The sequence below is a fragment of the Anopheles bellator genome, chromosome 1, assembly GCF_943735745.2.
Source record: "Anopheles bellator chromosome 1, idAnoBellAS_SP24_06.2, whole genome shotgun sequence".
Lineage (NCBI taxonomy): Eukaryota > Metazoa > Arthropoda > Insecta > Diptera > Culicidae > Anopheles > Anopheles bellator.
Genome location: NC_071285.1, coordinates 10,933,500 through 10,957,377, shown reverse-complemented (window position 1 = coordinate 10,957,377; position 23,878 = coordinate 10,933,500). Strand labels below are relative to the sequence as shown.

Sequence of the window (23,878 nt, the reverse complement as noted above, 5' to 3'; positions counted from 1 at the left end):
GAATATAGGTCCAGATCGCCCCCACCCCCCGTAGACCCCACTCACCATTATCGTGGTGCTGGCCGTTGTGCAGTTCCTCCAGACTGTTGGTCCTCATCATGAGCTCGCTTTCCGTCAGTGAGGACGTCTTTTTGCGGTCACTTTTCGGCGTGGAGCTGTTGCTCGGTCCGCGGTTCGCTGGCGCACCGCCATTGAACTGCTCGATGTGGCTGATGCTGTCGAGCGTACAGTTCAGGACCTCTTCGGCAAAGTTGTCGGAAAAGTTCATGCGCCCAATCGCGGAGCCACCTGCGGAATCGATCGTCGAACTGAAACTTCCGTTCGGCAGCATCCGACTATGGGCACTGCCACCATCCGCCTCGTCCGTACTGCTCAGGTTGGTGTCCATCGTCACGGTGCTCTCGTCCAGATCGTGCGCCTCGTTATGCGGCGGACGCGGTGCCTTCCCTTTACGCTTTGCGTCTGCCTCCGCGCTGCTGCTGGCCATCGTAAATGGACCAGCGTTGCCCGATTTGCGATTGTCTCGTGCTGCGTTCGCTGCCTGCATCATGAAGCTCGGCACCTCCTGCGGAATTCCGGACGCATCCCGGCGGATCCCGCTTGAGGTGAGGCTGTTCTGTCGCTGGAATTCGCCGATCGCTTCCAACTGGTAGGTGGCCGGTGTGGCAGCTACACCGACCACATCCGGAACCGTCGCCATTTTCGGCTCCTTCGTGCGCTTCTTAACTTCCGGTGGCGACGGAGAGCGACGGGTGCTCTCCTGGTGCTGCTGCTGCTGTTCGTCCGACTCCTTCCGCTCGAGGTTGGTGTTGTTCTCGTTGTCGGCCTGCACCTTCGTCGGACTCTTGCCGAACAGCTTATCGTTCACCGACGGCGGAAACACCCGGATGCCGAACTTGTGGCCCTTCTTGACCGGTGCAGACGCACCCACGTCGTCAGCCATCGTCGGCGAGGACGCCTTCCGTTCGACGTCGGCGTGCTTGGTTTGGAACTTCTCTTCGATCATCTCGCGCATTTGCTGCTTGAACGAGTGTTTCTTCGGTTCCCGCTCGTGCTCCTTGTGGACCGTCGGCAACGGTCCCTTGCTTCCGGGCGCGGCCTGCGTAGGGCTTCCGGCTCGATTGTTGTCCATCTTCAGCGGTGAGTCTTCACTTGGGAACAGCTTTTTCCGTGAGTTGCGCTCAATCTGCAGAGAGAGAGAGACCGCCCACCGAATGAGTGATTCGTGGGCCGATATTTTGGAGGTCCCGGCGGGCTACCTACCGTGTTGAGGTCCGATTGGCTGCTGGAGCGGTACAGCGGGTGCGTGAGACTCTGATGTCCCGGTTTCGGGCTCTGCGTCTGAGGCAACACTGGCCTGGTGCCACCGACCAGCTCGAGCTGAACGTTGTATGGCGAGGCGTAGCTCAGGATGGTCATAGCGTCCTCCTGTACGATGTGTCGGAAGTCTATCGTGATGCTGGTTATTCTGTCACCTGCAGGAGAAAGTAGGCGCGCAAAAAAGGACCGTAAGTAATGCTACGTGCAGATCGCTTGCTTCACTGTCCATGGAATACCCCTTTTGATTGACCCATCTTATCCCCATCAGCAATGCCGCCATCATCGCCCCCTCATCAGGGTGCCTTCCAATAGGTACCTCCCTACGCATCACGATCACGGCCAGCAGATTGCGCCAAGCGCACGCTCTTCGCACTGTGGGCATCGTTGGCCAACGTCGTGCAATCCTATCGCCCCGACAATGTAGTCCCGCCGGCGCACGCAATTGGCGGACGCGGACATCTAATCGTCGAAGGTGGGTCGGCCTCTGGGCTGCGAACAGCACGAGCGCGGCTATTACGGTCCAGTCCGAGCTTACGTAAAGCTAGACATGATTAAATACTTGCAAAGTGGCGCGCACCAGTCACACCAGAACGCTTTCGGTAAGCGCCTTCCACGACGTCTCTATAACTGGGGGCACTGGGTCGGTGGACGGAAATTGGGCAAACAGTGTGTTTATTCTACTCCGTGTTGTGGCCAGCCGTGGGTATTTTACTGCCTACTCGCGGTAAAAGTTAATGACCGCGTGCCCCTCACTTGACTCGATGTAGTAAATGGAAGTGCAACTCAAAAATTTAAAAAAACCAACCTTGCAGAAGCTGACAGATTTTGGTTCGGGATGCCTCTTAGTGTAACAACCATGGCTAACTTTTAGAGCGTTAACTTCTGCTGCTAAATCGTTAAAGTGTTACAGAAAGATTGAGCATCATTTAGAAATATTATTTTAAAGTAACCCTAACAGGAGCGCACACGAACGAATCGACTTCTTAGGCTTGGCTTCTCGCGTACTTTTGGGTCACTCGATTATTATTCCGTAGCAAACGGCAAATGCTGTCCCCGGGGGAAGCATAATCAACCACCTAATATCGGAGGCTGACTTACGGTATAACCTTCACGATATACAACCATCATTTCACCACCAGCAAGATCGAAATTCTCAAGATCTTGGCCAGCAGACATACGCGGTCTTGCCAATCGGGAAGGAGCGTGGAATTCGTACCACAGCAGGGCCTACAACGTTGCAATGTGGGGGCCGGTCTCGAAAGGAGGTCCATTCGGAAGATTGAACGACAACAGCAGTGTGCAGCAAGGTGCAGCTTATCCACCCGGTACCAGTCGAGAGATTAGGCAATTATGCTACGGTTAACCGGTTCGTTGGTGGTGTTGTGGAAGTGCCACTTAGGCACGCAGGCAAATTTGGAACTTTGGCCGGCAGTGACTAGGTCACAGTGAGAGCTTGGAGCTAGTGAAATGAAACCATGCCGGCGAATGGATCTGTAATTGAAACGAATTTCATGTTAGCATTAAAGTGACCTGATCACGGCGATGATAACGACCGCTTGACGGGAGCCCTGAACATAGTGATCTAAATTGATAAGCCAGCCCTCTAAAAGGGGTATAAAACGTGGCCAGGAACCGGTTCCTGCTTCACCAATTGCCCCAACGGCTGTGGCAATGCTAACAAGTATTTGATCGAATATTGATTTGAAGCAGCTAAGGATTGGTTCTCTAAAGTCTCAAAGTCGGACACGAAAATCACGTGCAGGTCCAGCGACCATCTTAACCATTACGTAATGGCCACAGGATCACCTTTCATAACCACGGTTACGGTGGCGGCGGTTCAACCATCGGAGGATCGTTCTGGAGGATAGATTACTGCCACACCGTTTTTGCGTAGAACGTTCAGCCCAGCGTGACGTCAAGCGCGAGGGTCGCAGGTGCGAGGTGCGAACCGAAACCGGGACGGGTAAATATTGGACAACTCAACTATGCCAAACACACACTCCGGCCACGGCCTGGGCGCACGGGCTGACACCCGGTGTGGGCGATTCACGGTTGCGTGCGTTGTCGAAAACAACAAAACAAAACAAAACACTAGAACGTGAGCCGCGGCACGTGTTTGTTTTATGTCACCTGGTTGTGGTGCTATCTTTAGGACCCCGGTGACTATCAGATCGTGGGCACTGGGATGGTGTAGGCTCTAAAGCGGGCTCGTCACTATTTTGTAACCGGGGTCCACATTCCGATTACAGGACATCCATAGATAAGAAACACGAGCAGCAGGGTCTATGATCTCTCCTGACTTTTGCTGAATTTTCAACCCCATACTTAACCCCATTCCGTGATTTAAAAGTGAACATAGCGAGTTTTGGAAAATTGATTCCAATCCAAGTACAGCGAAAGGTCCCAGGACTTCAATTACGGATAGCTTAGCTCAAGAAAGATTGATCGCCCGCCCGGGTCATCGAGTGCTCGGGCATGGCTAATGTCAGAAGTGAAAGCCCGCCGCCGGGGGACGTCCTACCGAGAGTCTAGATGGCAAAGCGTCGGTTCTTTACTCGGTTCCTGCAACATACGTGTCTCTGTGTCATCGAGCCAGCCAGCCAGACCAGGCTGTTATGTAATTAAATCGTCGCGTGAGAAGTCATCGGACATCATCAGCAAACATGTTTAATTGCGGCCCGATGAGCATGATCGCCGATGATGATCGGCTTATAATCGCACCGCGCCGCCGCGGACGTCCGAGCGTCACCGAAAAGGTGTTGTTTACCTGTGTTTACGAGACCGGCGGCCGGACCCTGGGGCATTACTTTCTTCACGAAGATTCCTTCCTTCAGTCCGCCGTACACCTCGACGCCCAGCCCGGTAAAGTCGGAGCCGCGCAGCGATACCAGCCGCGGTGCGGTCACCTGTGGAGATGCGCGAAAGGGCACGGCCCGGTTAGGTTTCGTGTTTTGTCGGAGCGAGCCCAGCTCTCCCACACGCCGCCTTACGTTCACGTAGCTATCGTCGACGGTTTTGCGCTGCTTCTCGATCGTACTCTGCTTCGCGGTCCAGCTCGGATCGAGCGGGGAACCGGTCTTGCTGGCCGGGACGCCACCACCACCACCACCACCACCACCACCACCGACACCATTGCCGCTCGTGGCCCCCGGAGCTCCATCCGTCTTGAACGCCGGATTGTCGAACGCGTAGTCACCTTTCGCCGTCGCCTCCGGGTCTTCCGGCATCAGCTGGGGATCTAAAGGGTAAACAGAGAGAGAGGGAGAGAGGCGGTTGGTTAAGAGATAAGCATAAAACGCAGAAAACGGAGTAACATCAGGGGGATGATAAGTCGTTTGAAGTCGGTGCGGTGCCAGACAACATCACACGGCCAGCACCGAACCTCGAAAAAGCTCAATCTAATTAGCACCCATTAGCGGAAATGTTGAAACCGAGTTTCGAGTTTCGTTTTCGGTTTCGGCTGCTGCGTTGCCTAGTTGCCTAAGGGTCCCCCTCGAGAGGGCTAATCCGATGCGCGAATGTCCCCTTGGAGAGGAAAATCCCGAGCCCGAGGAAGCTGTAGCCGAACGAATGGAATTCACCGTTGAAGGTTTTTTCAAGGGCAAATGCCTGGAATATGGTACTGGGTTGGAACCCCCGGGCTGGCAGCCCATAATTCCGTTTTATGTGTGTTCGTTCAAAATAACTTCGTCCACCTCGTTGCAGAGGAAGGATTAGGATCCAAACTCGCGGCCCGTGTGTCCGCTGGCAAACGAGAAGCGTGCGCTCGCCCGGACTAGAAAGTCGGCCGTTTCGCCGGCTGCGGATTGCTGTGCGAAGATAACAACCACAACATATTACTACAGTTCTCGCGGCCGGCAGTTTATGATGCTCGAGCTTCGGGTTGACACGACCCAGCAGAGCCAGGCCCGACCCGTCCCGGACCCACATTGTCGATTGTGCTGATTTCGGTTGTAAGCCTTTCACTTTATCAATCACACGTATACGTATGTATTCCATGTTTTCGCCGCGCCACCCAACATAAGTCCCCCCGATTGGCCGTCGACCGTCGGGCGCGTTGCGCCATCCGTCGCTCTCTTTCACTTTCCATCGTGTGCGGCGGGCGATCGTTTTGCGTACGGCGGCTAAGGTTGGCCACTAAGTATTGGAAGCACGCAGACCCACACGAGGGCACACGTCGCTGTTGCTGTTGAGCAAACGTCTCTCTGGCACGGCAGCTTGCAGAAGGAGCGTTCCTTTGGCCATGTCGCCGGCGAGCATTCGCTTCGCGCTGGCATTGATGTGACCGAACAAGGATCGCGCTGCCCTGCGCTGTGGCTGCGCTCTGCGCCGGAGGACATGATTGATGAAAGAATATTTCGGAAGCGAAACAAGATCGCGATAGTGTTGCACTCGGCAACCGACAACAACCTTTGCAACGATTTCATTTCGTAGCGGCCGCGCCAAATGAAGGTTTGGTGCCGCAACTTTGAAGATCTTTATAACGAGGAGCAGCAGAGCTTAGACCAACGTTCGGTTTCCATACGACTAGCGGTGGGGTTTAGTAGCATCATTTGTTTGTTGAGACACAGTAACGCGAAGTAAGATCACTTTGAGTAATGTTTTATTTATAAACTCATCACGACCCGTCACTACACGAATTCGTTGGTATCAAGAAAATGCCCCCAAACCCCGATGATTGATTGATCGCTGTCGGAAGACGTATAACAGTTGACCCGAAACCTTCACACAGGTGCAGGGCCCAAAAGGCAAGGCCCCTGGGCCCAAGTACGGCGCAGAGTGCATTCCAACGTTTCCGCATACTTTACGCTGCCACGGCCCCGGCGATCGCCCCGCTGCGATCCTAGCGGGTGTCCTTGCTGTGGGAAACGACTTTAAAACGCTCGGAAAAAAAGGGGCGTCCGAAAATGCTGCCAATGCATGCGAAGTGCTCAGGAGCTGAAATCACGCCTTGCGGGGACCGGACCGGTAATTGGCCGGCGGCCGAACAGCGCACACCACTTGACGTGACTTTCTTCTTAAGATTGAGAAATCATCCCCGCTCGGGGAGGTTTTTGTTTCACCCGTTGCAACCATTGCTCTGTCTCCGAGACTGTTTTGGGGTTTTGGACACCAAAAAACCGAAAATCAATTAGAGGAAACACGGCAGAGGCCCCACGAAAAGGGCCTCGGCATCCCCGTGGCAGAGCACAGCAATACTAATAATGATGGTGGGCAGCATGTAATAACAATGAAATAAATGCGTTCGCTCGTCGAGCATGCAAGAGGTACGTGCAGCTGATTGCCCTCGTCCATGTCGGGGAGGGCGAGAAGCAAAACCGGTCCCTCTCATTGATCGATCGGTTGCGATATGGACGGCCAGGCCCTTTTTCCTTGCCGAAGGAAGCCGCTGGCTGCCGCTGCTGCTGGATGCGCTTGGCAGCTCGGTTCCGACCGGTTCCGTTTTGCAAACCGTTGTTTGACCACCATTGTTCCCATACTTCGGGCGCCCACAGGATGTGCTGCCAGTGTCAGTGGCTTCGTCGATGGGCTGACCCATTTTCTTCGGTATGTGCTCCGTCCGCAATCCACGGGGGAGCGATGGGCGAAAAGATGTATCTTAACTTCCTTTTCTGGTGCTCCTCTTCCTTTTTTTTTTGCAACGCTTTAAGGTCCTTGCCCCCTAAAAGGTCGGGATTTATTGCTGGACAGGTAGTCATCTGGACAGGTTGCTTGGCAGGTCGTCACGAGGAGGACCGTTGTTTTGAGGGCCATAATTATAAGATACTTCCGCTAGCAAGATGACTTACGATGTTTTATTTATCAAACATTAATAAAAGAAAAACAATCGCAGAACATGTTAAGTGATCAAAAGATTGAAACTTTTTGGTTTTGGTTTGGGAACCGTCTGGGGATGGATTTATTTCCCCGATTCTCCGGGCGGTAATTATTTCTCCCGCTGGCAGGCAGATTTCGAAATCCTCGTAGCCTTTTCCGCGTGCACGATCTTCTACAACACATGATCCTCCCGGGCAGTACATTCGTTCGGAAGGGGAGCGTGTACGGGAAAAAATGATCATAATAATACAGGCACCAAGCGATCCACTCTCCAGGGATCACACCCAGTCGGTCGCTGGGTACAATTTGAGCCTGACAATGGCACAATAAACAACCAGGACCCAAGACGGACGGACGGACGGGGAGGCCAAATAACAATGTCCGTGGGGAAAATTATGCGACCAGCCCCGGGGGCCAGGAATGGATCGGGGTGCGGTGCGTAGACGCGTTGGCACACACTTTGTAAACCCACACAGCGGCACGGCGGATGCAGCGCTCGGCAGGATCTCCGGAACGAACCACGCACGGTGAACGGTGCCCCGTGGTGGAATCAAAAGAAATTGATTTTTCTTCTTCTCTTCACTTTTTGGGCCGAGTCCTTACTCAGTCCTGTTCGCCCTCCCCGGGTTGATTGTTCCTTTCGATACGCCACTCTTCTGCCGCACACGGCTGAGAAGTGAGTCAATCAACGGGATTCTGATTGCTGTACCCACACACCGCCGAATCCTGTCCACGGCGGGTTCGTCGCTTCCGCCACCGGTCGATGAAATCTTTTGAATTGCTTCGCCACTGCAACGCGCTCGTCTTCGAAGAAAATGAAGCCCTTATTCGGTCGGTTGGGGGCGAGTGTTCTTCGAATCGACGAATAAATCCTCCCCGAGAAGCGACGACCGTCAGAGAGGTCGAAATATGATGTTCCGACTCAATTTATGCTGCCTTTTGGGCTGGAAGGCTCGACGATCGCGTTGCTGACGATCATTATCGCAGTGAGCGACGGTAAGGAACGGGGAAAACAAAACAGTCTCCGTCCCGAGAAGGGCCTCGCACTCGAGGACGCCGGGTCCTCACGGGGGTAGAAGGCACCCGATCCAGAAGTCAATCGTGTAGAGGGTCAAAAGAGGGCGGAAAAACATGAAATATGACAATCGTTTATGCGTGTCGGGGAACGGTACCCGATAATGTAAACATCAACCCCCCGCCCCCGGTGGCCAGCGCTTCCACCTGTTCCGTGGGTCTACGGAACAGGTCGCGTCACCGGTCGCGGCGATCAATCTTCTCGTGGAAGGTGGTTTTTTCGAAATATCGTCGGGAACCTGTTTTTTTAGGGGACTTAGGAATTTAGGGTCCCCGGAACGCGGTGACGTGGTGTCAAATTTCCGTCACCAACCGACCAATCCGACCGTAGCCGGGGGGCGAAACTTTTTAATTCGCGTGGCACAGCCGAAAGGTTCGCCAATTTCGCCAGGCCGAAATGGCTGTGGTGGAGTAATCGTGGGTCGCGCGCGGCGTGAAAGTGAAACCTAAAAATCACGATTAATCTCCTAAATCGCTGTCTGGGGCGTTACGTGGCGCTTTAGTGGCGCAGTTTCTGGGGACGGGAGATTTTCGGGAATTCGGTTTCTTTCCGGTCCGGTTTATGTTGCCATTTCAAGAGATTACGGTTTGAAGTTTAAAGTCTATGCTTTTGGCCATCGAGCGGCGTTGAGCTTTCCATATTGCTGCCTATAATCAGGCAACATTCAGGGAGGGAACTTCAAGGTTCTAAACGACCCAAAAAAAAAGCTTAATATGACCGCAAATGGACAACGTTTACTTTTGAGTTTACTTCCAAATGCCATTCATCAAATCAGGAACTGATTGGAGAAAACGAATACTAGAGATTCCGCTTTTCCGAAAACTGAAAACCCGCCCGTATGTGTCGATCCGTTTCCGTTTAGCGGATGCACCACATTGCACTTGCCGGAACGCCGTTTGGCTTTCGCTCTCGTTGTTTTATTTTTTGTTTCGAAAGTTTATCTCCAATTGACTGTCACTTTCGCTGGCCCCGAAATAAAGAAGACTAAACAAAACGGCAGTGCCAGTGGTAGACACTGTGGTAGACGCATACAAAAACGCGATGGAAAAACGGTTCACAGAACGGCTGCGGCGGTGGCGGCGTGCAACCCGAGTCCTGCAGTCTGACCGATCGTGTGAGGGCGGCATGGTGCTTCGCTCATTAGCGGCTCTCTCGCGTATCGGGATCAGCGGTACCGAGCGTTACTGGAAATAATAGGACGTTAATACCATACAGTCGCGTGGCCTGCGTCTCGTTTGCTAATCGCCGTCAGCCGCCAGCCGCCAGCCGCCAGCCGCCAGCCGCCAGCCGCCAGCCGCGAGGCCCAAAATCTGCGCGCAGACCGGGCCTCACGTGGCCGGATAAGGCATGGCGCGTAACGTAATGGTTTGCAGTTGCCTTCTTCTTCCGAATTTTCCTGGCGATAAATTGCCTCACCGCGCTGGATGTGCGCTTTCTTGGCGGGGGCCACCGCTGAGCGTGACAGAGATTTGAAAAGCGGTTCCCCGGGTGCGCCGGGCGCAGGGAGTTTCACCGATCGGAATCTGGAAGCGGCGCACCGGAAGCTAACCCAGGATGGGGTCAAAATCGAACGTTGGGCTGACCGTAACACATACACACACGTGTCCGCAGTTGATTAGAGGGCCCCGCGTGGGGTCGCGTGCAGGAAAGCGGCCCGGATCGTGACAGTGCCCCTCATAGCCTCATAAGCATATCGTGGTTGCCGATCGTTACACGCGTGCCCGCGCATTTCGGAGTATAATTTTAGGGAAATGTTTCAAAACAGTGATTAAGTCACAGTTCCACTTAGTGGTGGCCCCTTCGGAGGGTCCGACCGGGAGAGAAGGCGCCCCAGCGCCTGTGCAAGTTCCGAAACCTGAAATTAGTTGATTGCATTCGTAGCAGCAGGAGTGCCAATTATGTTGGCGTTTTAAGAATCGATACCGGTCACGCTTACCGCGGGTTGTGTAGTGGATTGATTTTTGCGCGCGCCACGCGGGTCTTTTCTCTCTATCTCTCTCTCTGTTGGTCTCGGTTGGTCCTCGATCAATTAAGAGAGGGATAATTTAAAATCAGGTTTTCACCTGATCGCGGGGCAGCAGGCTGGCCCAATAAAAGCTTATTAAATTAAGTGCTAAACACATCGCATGCATCGACTATAGTCTCAGAGGACAGCCTGAGAGTGTTTGGAAAGAGCATTTAGCCAGTTGCTTGTTTCGATCCCATCGACGCATTCCCAAGTCTGAAGTCGATCTCGATCGATCCACATTCAGATGCCACGCTGGGGGCTCAGAACACTCCCCACTCTGGCAGCTGGCTTCGTCATCAGCCAAGGGGCCAAAGTAGTGCGCCTGTCCCGAGCATGCTGGAAAGTCATAAACATTTACGCTACAAAACACATAACCTAGTTTTGTGGCGCAGCGCCCCCGAGGTGCCGCACCGCATGCGACCACCGCAAAGTGATCGAAAGCAGGTAGTTACCGACACGGAGCCAGCACGGACACGGAGCGTTTCGGCGCGATCCGGTTTCATGCGCCATGTACCTTGTTTGCTTTGGCAACGGGAGCTTTCGGGGTGCTGCTGTCTGTTTGAATTTTCGGTCTCACATTCTATTTATTTATCGAGCACTGTTGGGCCCCGTGTGAACCCTTCTGAACCGGTGCACCCCTCCGAGAGTGGCAGGAGCATAAAATAGAACCTGGCGCAGCCATCCTATCCACCGTCAACGAGTCGGCTAGGTTCGGTTTGAGCACGTCACTTGGCGATCGCTTCAACAGCTGATCTTTTAAGCCCACGGGCCACTTGTTTGGGCACTAAGCTGACAGGACGCGGGGTTCGTCTATTATTCTCTTCGACGCCTAACGTTGACGATCAATAACAGGAGCTACGTTTGGCCGGCCACAATTGGGCAACGTAAAATCGAACACACTTTCCCGAAGCGGTCGCGTAACGACGACGAATGGGCGAGATTAATCATCACTTTGTCCAGTGGAAAAGCTCCGTTAAAACTTTCTTCCTATCTTCCTATCTCTGCTAATTGAAAGTAAGTTATTGAAATGTGAACCCTTGAGCAGGCACGGCTCAAGCTGGCCTGATCGCAAACTTAATTGCTACCAAACAGTTTCTCCAATTAATCGTGATGAAATACGGCCGTGATCTATGAGCGCTTTTCTGCTGCGTTGAATAAATGGAAAATTACATTAAAACATGGTGACAGCTAGCTAGAGAGAGAGAGAGAGCCCGCGCACGACGCATAGGTGGGCTATATTCACGGACTTTAAAAGCAAATCCATATTCTGCGGCCAAGAAGCCAAGTGGACCGGTACGCTACTCCTTGACGGTACGCTCTCCTGCTGATCGTCCACCGATCGCGCGGCATGCTCTTTGTAGTTCTGCCGGCCCGGTGTATGTCTTTCTCTTAATTTACCATTCCTCGCTCGCTTCCTCGGGTCGAAGCCGCTAATTGGTGGTGTGCCGGGTTGTGCTGCTGACAAACCTGCGCTCGATACGCTCCTGCCGTCGTCAGGGTCACGCACGCGCGTGGACTAGAGTTCAATTTTACGATGTCAAACCGCGAATGTCCTTCGATCGTCGGCGGGGAATAGTTTATAGGGGGGGCAGAAAAAAAGGTTCTCACGCTCGACACTCCAGATCGCGTTTTCGACCGGAGCTAGCCGGGCCAGCATATCGCTCGCGGGGCTAATTTGTAGGAATTCGTCACATCGCGGCGCGTTAAGAGAAGTTTCTCTTTCTCGGCCGGCAGCGGCATTCACGCCATGGCAGAGGCCAGTCCTTCGCAGCGCAGATTTTGATCGATCGCCCGGACGTGCGAGCGCCAGCACATTCCACCAGCGCCAGCACGCCGGCCCGTATTTAAATGAGGATTTTATTTTTAAATGCAAACGTCGAAAATAGAACGCGCGAGAGGAAGGACGGTGGGCGACGCGCGGTCCGTGAGTTTCACTTCTAAGACCTCTCTGGCAGGCAGCAGGCATGCAGGGCGAGGTTCGTCACTTTGAGTCTTTCGTCCGTTCGGTAGACGCGAAAGGGGGTAAAACAAAACGCGCCAACCCTCGGCGGCAGAAGACACACCTTTCGGCATGGGTTAATGCTCGTTGGCGCCTACCCAACCCCCAACGGTTGGGTGTGGTGTCCCTTTCGGGGCGCGCGCGCGCGATCGTGTACGTGTCGCCATGTGCCTTGTGTGACAAAGAAAGTGCACTAACCCGTGTAATGTTTGCGGGCTCGCGAGCCCCGTGCTCGTGGCATGCATAAAACATTTCCCGACATCTTGATTTTCGTTTCATTCCGACCGGGCACAGCAAGAAGGTTGAGCCCTCTCCCCCAGTGCGCCACGCGGCCACGAACTTCGCAGCGGATTGAAAATCGAAACTCGCGAAACTCCACCAAAACTCTCACTTGTGGAATGTTTATGCTCGCCGTCGCGAATGGTTTTTAATTGGCCAGCCGCCACGAGGGGCCATTCTTTTCCCGTCCGGTCCCCGGGGGGGCCGGGACCTGAAAGTGCATTACTTTGTTGAAAGAAACCAAAAAAAAAGGGAGCAACAAAACGGCGGTCCCCACGAAATGGAGGAGGATCATCTTCAACCCAAGGTCATCCCCATTGTGTGTGGCCCAACGGGGCCCAATCAGTAAATTACGGGACTCGGAACTCCCGGTGGCTCCCAAGCTCGTAAACCGCCAACCGGCGGCCATGCCATTTGCGGTTCAGGCCGCTTCAACAGCCTGCCAGGTCAAAACCCGCCCGCCCCGGGGTCGGTAGTCGGCGTGCCGGATAAGCCGGTCACCGCGACGTTCACTTTCAACCGACGGCAGTTCGCACACCCCCCCAACTACCCGCCCAACCGGGTTCAGTCACGTGGGAGGTGAACGGGAGCACGATTAGAGTTTGTTGACCCTCATCACCGCCGAAGAATGAAGGGGGCGAAAAGTGAACTCACGAAACGGTGACTCCTGGAAAAAGTGCTCTTGCTCCGTGCGAAAGGTGCTGCCGGGGTGTGTGAGAAGAAAAAAACGACAAAACAGATGGCGCTCAGGTGTGGCGCATTGCTTTTTATGCAACGGCAAATCCGTTGTAGCCGGTCGCGAACCACTTTATGTGGCGGTGACTCTTACGATGGTACTTAACTTATCGATTATGTGGGTCCGCCTTTTAGGCCGCCGCTCCGGGGTCCGGGTTATCGGGCGATGCGATGGCTGCTGTTGCGTTGTGCAACCGTGGCGCGGGATTTGCGGGATAAGTGCAGTCGGGGTTTAATGTAATAAAAACGTAAACGGCACAATTGTGAAGCTTTACGAGCTGCTAAAATGATTCGTTTTTTTCGTTTCAGTGCAATCGGTGACCTCTTTTGGAAAACTTCTGGTAACCCGCCGGTGGGCCGTGGTGGAAAGTCTGTGACCTGCGATCACCCTGAAAGGCCACGGTGTTCCCACATGCACGCTGCGCCGTATGCCTGCATCCAGCAGTGGCAGCTTTCGAGCAGCTGCTCGAACCGCTCGAATTTCCGTTTCACCAACCGTCGTGTGGCCGCCACAGATGATTGGATTAAAAATTGCGTCGACAACGCGTCGCGATTGAAATCAGCCCGTAGAATAATTTAGTTGCCAAACGCCAAGGACTCTAATTTGAATCGATCAGTTTATCAATATAATACAAAGTTCCATTCCATCCATTTCGTAGTTTAGAAATCACAAGGCTGACACTGAAACTATTCACCGAAAGTGTCAAACTATTAGTAGAATGTCTGCCGTTTTGTTTGAAAATGAATTGTTCAACAACAGAAAAACGTGATAAAATGAGTAAAACCTGGGTTCTTGACGCAAATTTAACCAGCAAAATTTTAAAAATTCAAAATTGCCCTAACAGAACCCTATTTTATCGAAAACGATGAAGAGAGGACCACTACCGTAAACTCCGAGAGATGCTGTCATTCGCCTAGTTGTGGACAGAAATGTAGAAAAACGCCATTGAAAAATCGACTTTTGCCATAGTTTTTTAGGCAGCCATCTGAACAATGTTGTGTTTCACGCATAATGGCAAAGTACAAACTTTATGATAAAAAATATTTCATTAAAAATTTTATATTTCTTGTGTTTTTTCAAAATTCTGTTTTGAAAATAATCATGTAGCCCTTGATTGAGCCCTTTCAACAAGGCTACCGAGTAACGTCCTCGCCTCCTTCGATAGATCGAGTTTGAAGTCGAAAACCTCAATCCCAGTGACCTGCGATAGCGAAAATCGCAACCGATTTGCGTCCGAAAGTATTTCCATCAGCATCCAATTTCCGTCCACACTCTCGAAACCGGACCGCCGGCCAGTGAAGGTGACCGGCGAGTGATTGAACCATCGTGCCGTGCGGTGCGCAGTGTTCCCGGTGTGATAGTTTGTCTCCAATTTGCCAACAATGTTTACGCTCTCGACCCGAGGGGCCGGAGCCTGCGTGTGTCTGTGGCGTGAAAGCTCAGTTCAACCGACCACCCGACCGCCCGTCCGGTTCGGGCACGGTGGCAAACCGTTTGCTACATTTGCATCGATCATCATCGCCCGGTGATTGCGCCTAGAAAGTTGTGCGCCAACCCCAGGCACCGTGGCCGCCCGGTTTTCCCGACCGTCCGCTTAATGTCAAAACGGTAATGTTTAGTAATTCAATTTTCCTTTCCACCACCACCACCAGCAGCTTTCCATCATACCGCCCTCCCGCCCGGGCTGCGAATCACGCTGAGCGCCGGTTCCCGTAGCATTAATCATAAAATTTGCCGCACCGCCCGGGGCCGGTAATGATCGGTCACAAGTGCGCTCTAGCAATCGGGAGCAAAGAGCAATCGATTGGTCGGGGAGGCGCACGTGGCGGCGCAATCCGTTTTCCCATCCGAGCTTCGTCGACGTTTGCCCTTCCTTATGGCAAACTTTATGGCAGCTCTTTCCCCGGGCCGGTTAATTGGGCACTTGGCGGATCTTCAAAACGCGTAGCTTCCGAGCCTCGATCTTTACGGACCCAGCAGGGAAAAGATTGGCGGCCAACGGGAGGTTGGTGTGTGCTGTGCAAACATACCCACAATCGCGAGCAAATAAAATGGTTCCAGACCGTTAAAATCCGGAGCAATCGCGCTCGTCCAGGCGGTTAAGTATTCTGGAGTGCCCCGTGCCCCGGATAAGACTAGCGGTGTTTAGTGTCCCCGATGGTGCCCCCCTCCCGGTATTGGCGGTTATTTACGTCCTGTCCGACGGTGCCAGGAGGGTGCTACAAATCAAAACCCTGAACGCCAGACCATCGCCGACGCAGCCTAACCTCACGCGCATGTTGGTTCCGGACCGGTAACCTTGCTGCCCGTTAATTGCCATCACCATCCACGGGCCCATTTTTGTAGGTCGTGGTCATGGTCATCATGTGCGGGCCAGCTGAGAGCTGACGCGTGACAGGCGCATGACCCAGTTCGTCCCAGGCAAGCGGAGGGAACGGCGCATAGTGATCTTAGAACTGTGAACGATATTTACCTGTCACTCGATCACTTACCGAACGATCGGACGAGATTGCTATTGGCTTCGGTTCCCGTCGGGATCGGGCGAGCAAAATCGACACAGTCATCGGCACCGGCAGTTCTGCAAGCACTTTGGTTTCCCGCCTGGTATCGAATACGTGGAACACTGTTTGAGATCTGGCATTGAGCCTGTTCGGCCCTAGAAACCCCAAAGTCGGCGGAAATAAAATTTGCGCCACGCTCAGCGAAAGTGAACTAGTGTTGACGCAAGCGCGGGTTCAAGTTCTTCGAAAAAGGGTCTCTCGGATCCAACCGCCAGGTTGGTTTGGGGCTTCCCAAAAAACGGCACCCCACGGGCTAATTGCACCGAATCGAGGGAGAAATCCTGCTTCCGGCCCAGCTCGACCCGCGGGGCCATAAATAACGAACCCAAACGCGCCAGGGTGCATTTCTCGGTGACGTATTAACGGCCGATCGACACGTGTTTTAACGCGCAATTAATGGGCCCCCCCCATTCGCCCGAAGGCAATGAAAGCGGGTCTTTTAATCGACTCTTCTCGGTGATGCGTGCGGGATCGTCGTTGATCGTGTCGTTGGTTTTCGGATAATTGAATTCAAATTCTCAACAACCCCCCGGCGACTGGCGACAACCGACAACCTTTCTTCTTCGCGGTGTCGCCATTTGTAGGAGAAAGGAGAAAAGTGCAATTCATCACAACGATTTTAATAACCCATTCGGCCCAGTAGTTAATTGCAACATCGGGCCACGACAACACAAAAGAGATTGGCTCTAGCAAGACACTCTCGGTTTCGGTGGTGCTGTTTTAGTTTTCTCTCTCGGCCTCATCGACCGCACCTGGAGAAGGAGTTGGAAAGTGACGCAGCCGTTTACGGTTGACGATGGTTGATGAAGAGTCGAACTCGCTCGCCGCCATCCAACAGGGACCGATCGTGCCGATCGAAGGGGTTTCCATTACGTTGCAATTCTCGATTGCAATTCTGCGCACCCCAACGCCAACGAGTTCCGCCATTCCACGCGTGGTCCGAATCGAACGGGGAAGACCTAATAAATGATAGGCGTCCGGGTTTTTTCCTACCCATTGCGACATCTTAAGACACGAGACAACAAACACACTCGGGCTCGAATTCCGTTCGTGAATTATCCACCGGTAGAATCTAAACAAATTACTCAATCCCATCCTGTGGTCACGTTCCTTCCCCCGAGCGCCCCATGTAAACAATCGTTTTAAACAAAAATTCACCTCACTGCGCCCGTTGCCCTTTTATGAAACATCTTTTTGTACGTGATGAGTGCCGGGTCGGCGAATCGGGCCCGTCACGTCACTAATCAAACGGAACAGACTCGCCACGACAGTGCTCGGTGACGACGGAGCAGATTGTTGCTGCTGCTGTTGCTTGCCAAGAGATTGCAGCGGAGCCGAAGCAAGGTGTTCCGAACCAGAAACCTGTTCTCGATCCTAGCCCGCACCTCCCGAGCGTGGTGCCACGGTGGCCACGACATAAATACGGGGACGGTTGAAGGTTAAATTCCCTTCGCATCGCCGCGTGAAGCGATCCCAACGAGACGCGATCGCTTGCGCCTCGTGTGTTCCGGATCCCATTTTTCCGCATGCCATTCTCGAGCAGGCTCCGGAAGGCAATCGGGAGCGGATTCTTGTGGGGCACAAAATTTAATTGTTTTGGCACGAGTTTTTTTGGTGGCGCCAGAGGACAGGGCGCCAGATAGCCACAACAGCTGCGTTTGGTCACTTTGCCGGCATTTCTAGGCTCTTCCGGGCGACGGACGGACCTTATTTACCTTCGCCGTCGTCGCCGCCACCGTTAACACCTAGGTGCTAAATCGGTGCTCCACGTGAGTGGCCCTTTGCGGTTTGCCGCACGCCAATAGAAAATTGATGTGAGAAAGTTATTTATCTACCGGACCGGGCGCCTTACGGACTTTCCCTTTTTTTTTGTTGGGCACAAAAAGGGCCGCTCGAGAACTTTGGCCCTAGCCTAGCAAGCCGACCGATTAATCGGCCACGTTAGCGGATAAAGTGGAATTTAACGAACGCAACAAATTGGCGATCAGATTGGCGCGATCGGGTGGCAAGCAGACAGACCGTGGCGATTAATGGTTGTCGGGCGGGTGCGGGAAATGAATCCTCCGTCACGATCCGTGACTCCTTTCGCGGACCCAGAACGGGTTTCGAAAACGGCCGCGGCCTGGTTCTCTGGCGGTGAAGTGTTTTATTTTTAATTTCCTGTGCCGACCACAGCAAACCCCGAACGCGCAGCGTTGCCTCGCCCGCTCTATCCTTTTTCGTTTTTCATCTTTTTGCTGCCGGCCAGTGCTTTCGAGTGCCACGCCGACTCGTGGCCGGCGTGTCGGCGGCGACCATGAACATGAGCTTAATATATGTTAAATACCATTGAATGGTACATCCCAGAAATAAATCATTGCCCAACGCCCGGCCGACACCAGATCGGGTCGGAACGATACTGGTGTGGCCGGGGGGGCGCTACCCGGCTACGGGTTTTGTAGCACTTTGTCATCACGGAGGGCAGCGGAATGAGAGCCCAGTTGTTGTTGTTGCCTCTTCAGGGCAACATTCCATTCGGCTGGCGAGAGGACGGCAATTTATGCGCGATCCTTTCGGACGACGCTTTAATGTGGTTCATTGCTCTCGGGTCTCGAGTTTCACTTGGTTCGGGCAAAACCAAACATCGTGCCCGGAGGTCAGAAGCCCAAAGTTTGCAAAATCTGTCCCAAAACATAAGCTAGTTGGGTTGATGGGGATGAGTGACCCCCCTCACAAGGATGTCCGGTTCGGGGTGATTGACCCCTGCACACGGCACGATCGGAATCCAAAGTCACGGCCACCAACACCGACACGGGCACGTTTGGCACAGTTTCGCTTTTCGCGATCCGGGGGTCCCACTTTCGTATGCAGCCTATGCCGGGAAAGCCACCGCGCGAAGAAGCTCCCCCCGGCCTGGCCATCGGGATGTGTGCATCGAATGCAAAAAAGGCCCCTGATATGGGGCGATCATTTCGAGGCTGACCGATCGGTCGGTCGGTCAGGTTCCGGCTTTTGTTTCGACCGACCGGTTTCGGGGCAGCTGCTCTCTCTCTCTGCCTCGTTAGACCCGGACCCGGTGATCGATGTCGAATTTCTCCCACACCGGCGACCGACGACAGGATGCGCCACGAGACGAGTCACGGCCACAAGTCGGTGGCTCGGTGGCCATCCTAAGGCATTCCCTCGTTTACGGGGGCAAAAACAAAAAACTTCGCAAAAAGAGAAACTAACCCCGACACGACACACATTCACCTCGGGTCCGTTTTTTTTTTGTTTTGTTTTCGCTCTTTAATTTATTTGTCAAATGCCCAACTTTCCTGGCGGCGGATCGTGGGGCGGATCATGATTGAAAGTTAGAAAACGCCAGGTATCGGTTTGGCGAGGTTTTCGGGTGACATCATGTCGTGGCCGGTTCGATTTCATGCGACACATTAACCAGCTTCGGGGAGCGCGGCCGTACTGGGGATCACCGTTAATCCCACGGAGATAGGGGGAGAGAGAGAGCCAGCTTTTGGAGTCATCAATAGGTATCATCAGTTACGCGACCCCCGGCCCACACGATGAGCAAGATTTATGAGATTACAGTGCTTTGGGGTTTCTGTGGAGAAAATATTCCAAAAAGAGCCGAGCGATCCGCGCCACTAATGATTGCCACCGCCGCGGTAGTCGTAGGAGTCGTCGGAAAGCCGAGACGACCCGGGCCGAGCTCTTCCTCGAAAGTTGATTAATGACAAAATAAGACGTTGCGGCGTAATGATAGTTTGGCGCTCGCCCCGAACTTTGTTTATCATCATTAGTAAATGAATCCGTTCGATTGTTAGAGGTTAAATGAATCCACTGGACGAGCGGCGCCATTTTGTTTGATTTTCATAATTTTCAAAACGACCGGGCCCTTTTTGGGGGACCCTCGTTTGCAGGTTCATTATTTGCTGGCCCTAACCCATGGTTGGGATTGGCGTCCCGTGGCATTCTTAGAATGCCCCGGGACCGATTGGCTGGGCCCGATCGGGGGTCGCGCAGTCTAACTGTAAACGGCGTCTACTCGTTTTGATATCTCGTCCCTGCCATTTGCCTAACGGTGAATAGCGGGGAGCAGCACCGTGCCGGAGCGCCAATTGAGCAAAACACATGAGCCAGCGCCAACGTACAAGCGCCGTTAGCATGGTAGTAAAGAGACGATGGCCGGAGCAGGAGCAGGTTACCGAGCAGGATCAGGATCGTCGCGTGTGAGTGATAACAAGTTTACGCAGCCCCAGCTGAAGCTGCTGCCGTTTTGCTGCTGGCTGCTGGCCACATTAGAATGGTTTGTTACGCACCATTTGACCCACTTCTGGGCACGGGTTAACGGGCCGCTGCCGATGCGCTTCTTGCCGAAGGACCCGAGTTCATGCAATAGTGCAGAAAAGAGACTCCAAATAATGACCATCATCGTGGCGTTGACGCGTGGTTGGCCTCTCCCCCCAAAAAAAAAAAGGAAACAACAACGCACGTTGCGGCGTGTACCATTAAAGGGTGCATTAATGTGCATCATTTTTCGCAAATCGCCGGCTCGGCGGGTATGTAAATAGCGCAAACTATTAATTATTTTTTTCCGTTAAATTTCACTTTCAGGCCTCGCGCACGCTTTCGGGGCGCTTAAGCTGGGCCGCAGAACGGGAACGATCGGATGTGAGGCGCGCGCGGTTCGTTTTCACCATGCAAAATTCATGAAAATGTTAATCAAGGGAACGCGCGGGCTACGTCGTCGTCGTCGTCCTCTGCGCCGGTGCCGCGCTGAGGACTTGAAGTGCATTCTCCACACCAAACGGCGTCATGTGTGCTGCATGTGGGGTGCCTTTCTCTACCGCCGGTTAGCGTTAGCGTTGTGGCACGGCCGTACCCTTAAATCGCGCACTCTCGGGGGTCGATCGTGGTCGCTTTGCTGCGATCACCCGATCACCTTGAACGGACTGATCCCCCCCTCCGCACCGGGCACACCGGTCGCGGTTGCAGGAGGTTGGTTCGATGGCTAAACGGCGTGTTTTGCATTCCAAAGCGGTGGCCGTCAGAATGTTGCCGCACGGCTCTTAGGCTTGGTACCGAGCCGACCCGAAAGAGAGAAATCCGCGGTGGTGCCGGAGTAAGTTGTTGCCGTTGCCAGCGCAACAAACACACTACGCGGCTACTGCGATTAATTTGCCACAATTAGAAAAGGGCTCGAGGAAGGGTTCGTGTTCTGCTGTACGGGTGTCGGTCGTTGAAGTCTTTTGTGCCGTTCTTCGATTCGAAAGTATCCGATTTCAATGGGGGCACCATTCCTATTACGTTTTTGTAACACGCCCGTTGCGGATGGAAAACGAGATGATAACACCCTCCCGTTCCCCCCCGCGACTTTTGACACTTCCTGGCGCGATCATCAATGTGAGCAATTTTTCACATCAGCCCTCGACAGTGAATCAATTCACAGGCATCCAGCGCATAAACACCCTGCGCGCGCAACAATTAGCGTGTAAGCAATTAGAAAACACTAGTTAGAGCCACGGAGAAAATGGCGGGCGATCGAAGGATGAAGAGACTTTCATTCCCCGATTATCACGCGGCGCATTGCGTAAAGCGCGAGTTCCCAGCTCGGATCGGAAATGGGGATTGAATCATACTTTTCATCAAAATGGTTGGCCCACGGGCGTCGAAGATGTTGCTCAATGAAATGGGGAATGCACGGCGCGGAACAAAGGCGCGATAATGAGTGCGTTCATTGCACCGTGGCACCCGAATCAATCAATAATCGCTCACGTCGTCGTCGACCGGGAGCCGCCATATTACGCAAAGCCGATGATGCTCCGATGGGAAGCGACGCAGGGCGGTTGCGGTTTTCTTTCGCGGCCACCCAGCGGTGTATTGGTGTGATTTGTGGCACCCTTGAGGGGTGCTCCCCACCGCCGCCCCCCGCAGCAGGTTGCACGATCGTCGGCGATCAAACGGCCCGATCCCGAGTTGCGGCGAGGAACCAGTCGTCGAACCAGTCGCTATCAATTAGCTAATGTTTTAATTGCGGCACGGCACAGGCGGATTTCGCGGCGCAGCAATCGATTCCCAGCCGGGTCGGGTGCCCCTCCCAGCCGCCACGCCCCGTGCCTTCACACTCTCATTTTACGGGCGCACGAACATCACACCCGGCCCGTGTGGCGCATCCCGGAGCTACCGGGCCAAGCCGGCCATTTATGTCATTTACTCCCCACGACCAGCGGCGAAATAGAAACGAAACGACACCCGCTTGATTTGGCCCGAGCGGGGATCGCGGGAGATCCGCCAGCGAAACCGCCCCAACGGCCTGTGCCAAAAGGAACCGGAATCCGCATAGACGGGGTGCGGCCCCCGTGTGTGCCAGAATGTGCCCCATTGCCACACGATCGACGCTTGCGATGGCGGCGCTTCCTTAAGGCCACTGAGCGTCATCTTGATTATAGGCTGGCCGGAGGCCGCCGCAAACCGGACAGCAGCTGTTGCTGTTGCTGTCGTTGGCGGTGATGCGCGGTTCGGGCGGTAATTTTGCGCTACACCGTTAATGCGCTTATCGCGGTAACCGGTTGTGTCCCCTCCGATTTAATTTATCCCATTTATTTGCCGCCGCGGATGTGTGGCGGCCATTCATGAGTTGCGCAAAAACGGTTCAAGCTGCGGCGCTGCTGCTGCTGACGCTGGGACTAGCGAAAACGTTTCGGAAACGGCAAGTAACTCTCTCTCGCTCGCTCTCTCTCTCGCTAGAGGATGGTGATCGCTAAAGAAATCCTCAAAATGTCACTGAACTGAACGGTATTGTACACAACATAATGCAGACGGGCGAGAAAAAAAGAATGGGAATAAAACAACGGACCTCATAAATGGTCAGTGCAAACAGAAACTTTCTTCGTTGGCAATTTCGCGACAAGCGCGCGCCATTACGACGGCTCCGTAACATACCGCAGACATTGCGGGGACACATTTCAAACCAACAATCCGACAACGTTTGTGAAAGTTTCCGTTCGCGGGATTTTTGTCACTCACGGACACGCTGAGTAAACTCCACATCATGTCACCGCCGGTCGCGGTGCCACCGAAACTAATTCGCCCCCCGTGTTTATTTGCTCATAATCATTTCAGATGATTCCCCGACGAAAAGAAGAAGATGAGTGATTGGCACCTGAAGGCTTCCAATCAATCGCGGCTCAATCAACCCCGGTGCTGCGCCTCCCAACGGACCGAAGTGGTGATGGGCATTGTGTCGAACGTTAAATTCGGTGCCGCTTTGCACGTACTGTCTGCGTTACATAATAATAATGTCGAAAAATAGCAACGATCGGATGCTGCGGAGACGCGCCACGGTTCACCAAAAGAAGTCTAGCCAGCAGCACATTAGGGTGTCGGAGGGTGTCGACAAAAGTCGAAACCATCGTTTCGGTGCCCCCGGGGCTCTCGGTGCAGAAGGTTAATTCTGGCCTGGCCTGGCCTGGCGATGTGCTGTACCCGTGTGCTTTATGATTCCCATTGCGGTAGTGCGGGTCCCGCACACAGGTACTCCGATTCCGTTTTATTTGCATGCCCGAAATTTCCCACAACCGGCGAGTTGGACCCTACCCGGGACAGGTCGTTACACCCACCACATCACCATCCGCCGGACCACCGGGGAGCGACTCGATCGGAAAGTCCATCGTCCCTAGTTTTACGATCACCCCGGAGCCGTGGCACCACCACCGTGGTGAAGATGATGGACCCGCCAGGAATAGAATGGCTCGTCTATCGACGACGGCCAAACTGTCCTCCTCGAGGCGTACGCGACCACACAAACACACGTCGATTGAAGATAAATACCATAAATTACGGTATACGACCATCATCATCGTCGTGGCCCGGCTCGAATGCTGCTTATATAATGCTCGAAACATTGGGCCGATACGGGGCCGCAGCTTCCATGCGAAAGACGCTCGGAGCTTAGAATATCACCTCACCTCAGCTCGGCAACGGTAAAGATCAAAATTAATAATATTCATATCCAGGCCGGGGACGTACCTTTGCCGTAAGGAAACCAAAAAAAAACGACCCCGCTCAAATCAGTCGCCAGAGGCTGACGATCGACCTGGGGATGGCC

At 53.6% G+C, this 23,878-nt stretch overlaps 1 protein-coding gene across 1 annotated transcript in view; it reads right to left on the bottom strand.

Annotated features, from left to right (window-relative positions):
- Positions 1–23,878, bottom strand: part of LOC131206107 (uncharacterized) — a 41,955-nt gene that overhangs the window by 3,690 nt on the left and 14,387 nt on the right. The window contains exons 2-5 of the mRNA XM_058198512.1: positions 4,311–4,558; positions 4,088–4,226; positions 1,264–1,475; positions 46–1,186 (exon numbers count right to left, since the gene is read on the bottom strand). Coding sequence (XP_058054495.1) covers positions 46–1,186; positions 1,264–1,475; positions 4,088–4,226; positions 4,311–4,558 — 1,740 coding nt within the window. The remainder of the gene's footprint in view (positions 1–45; positions 1,187–1,263; positions 1,476–4,087; positions 4,227–4,310; positions 4,559–23,878) is intronic.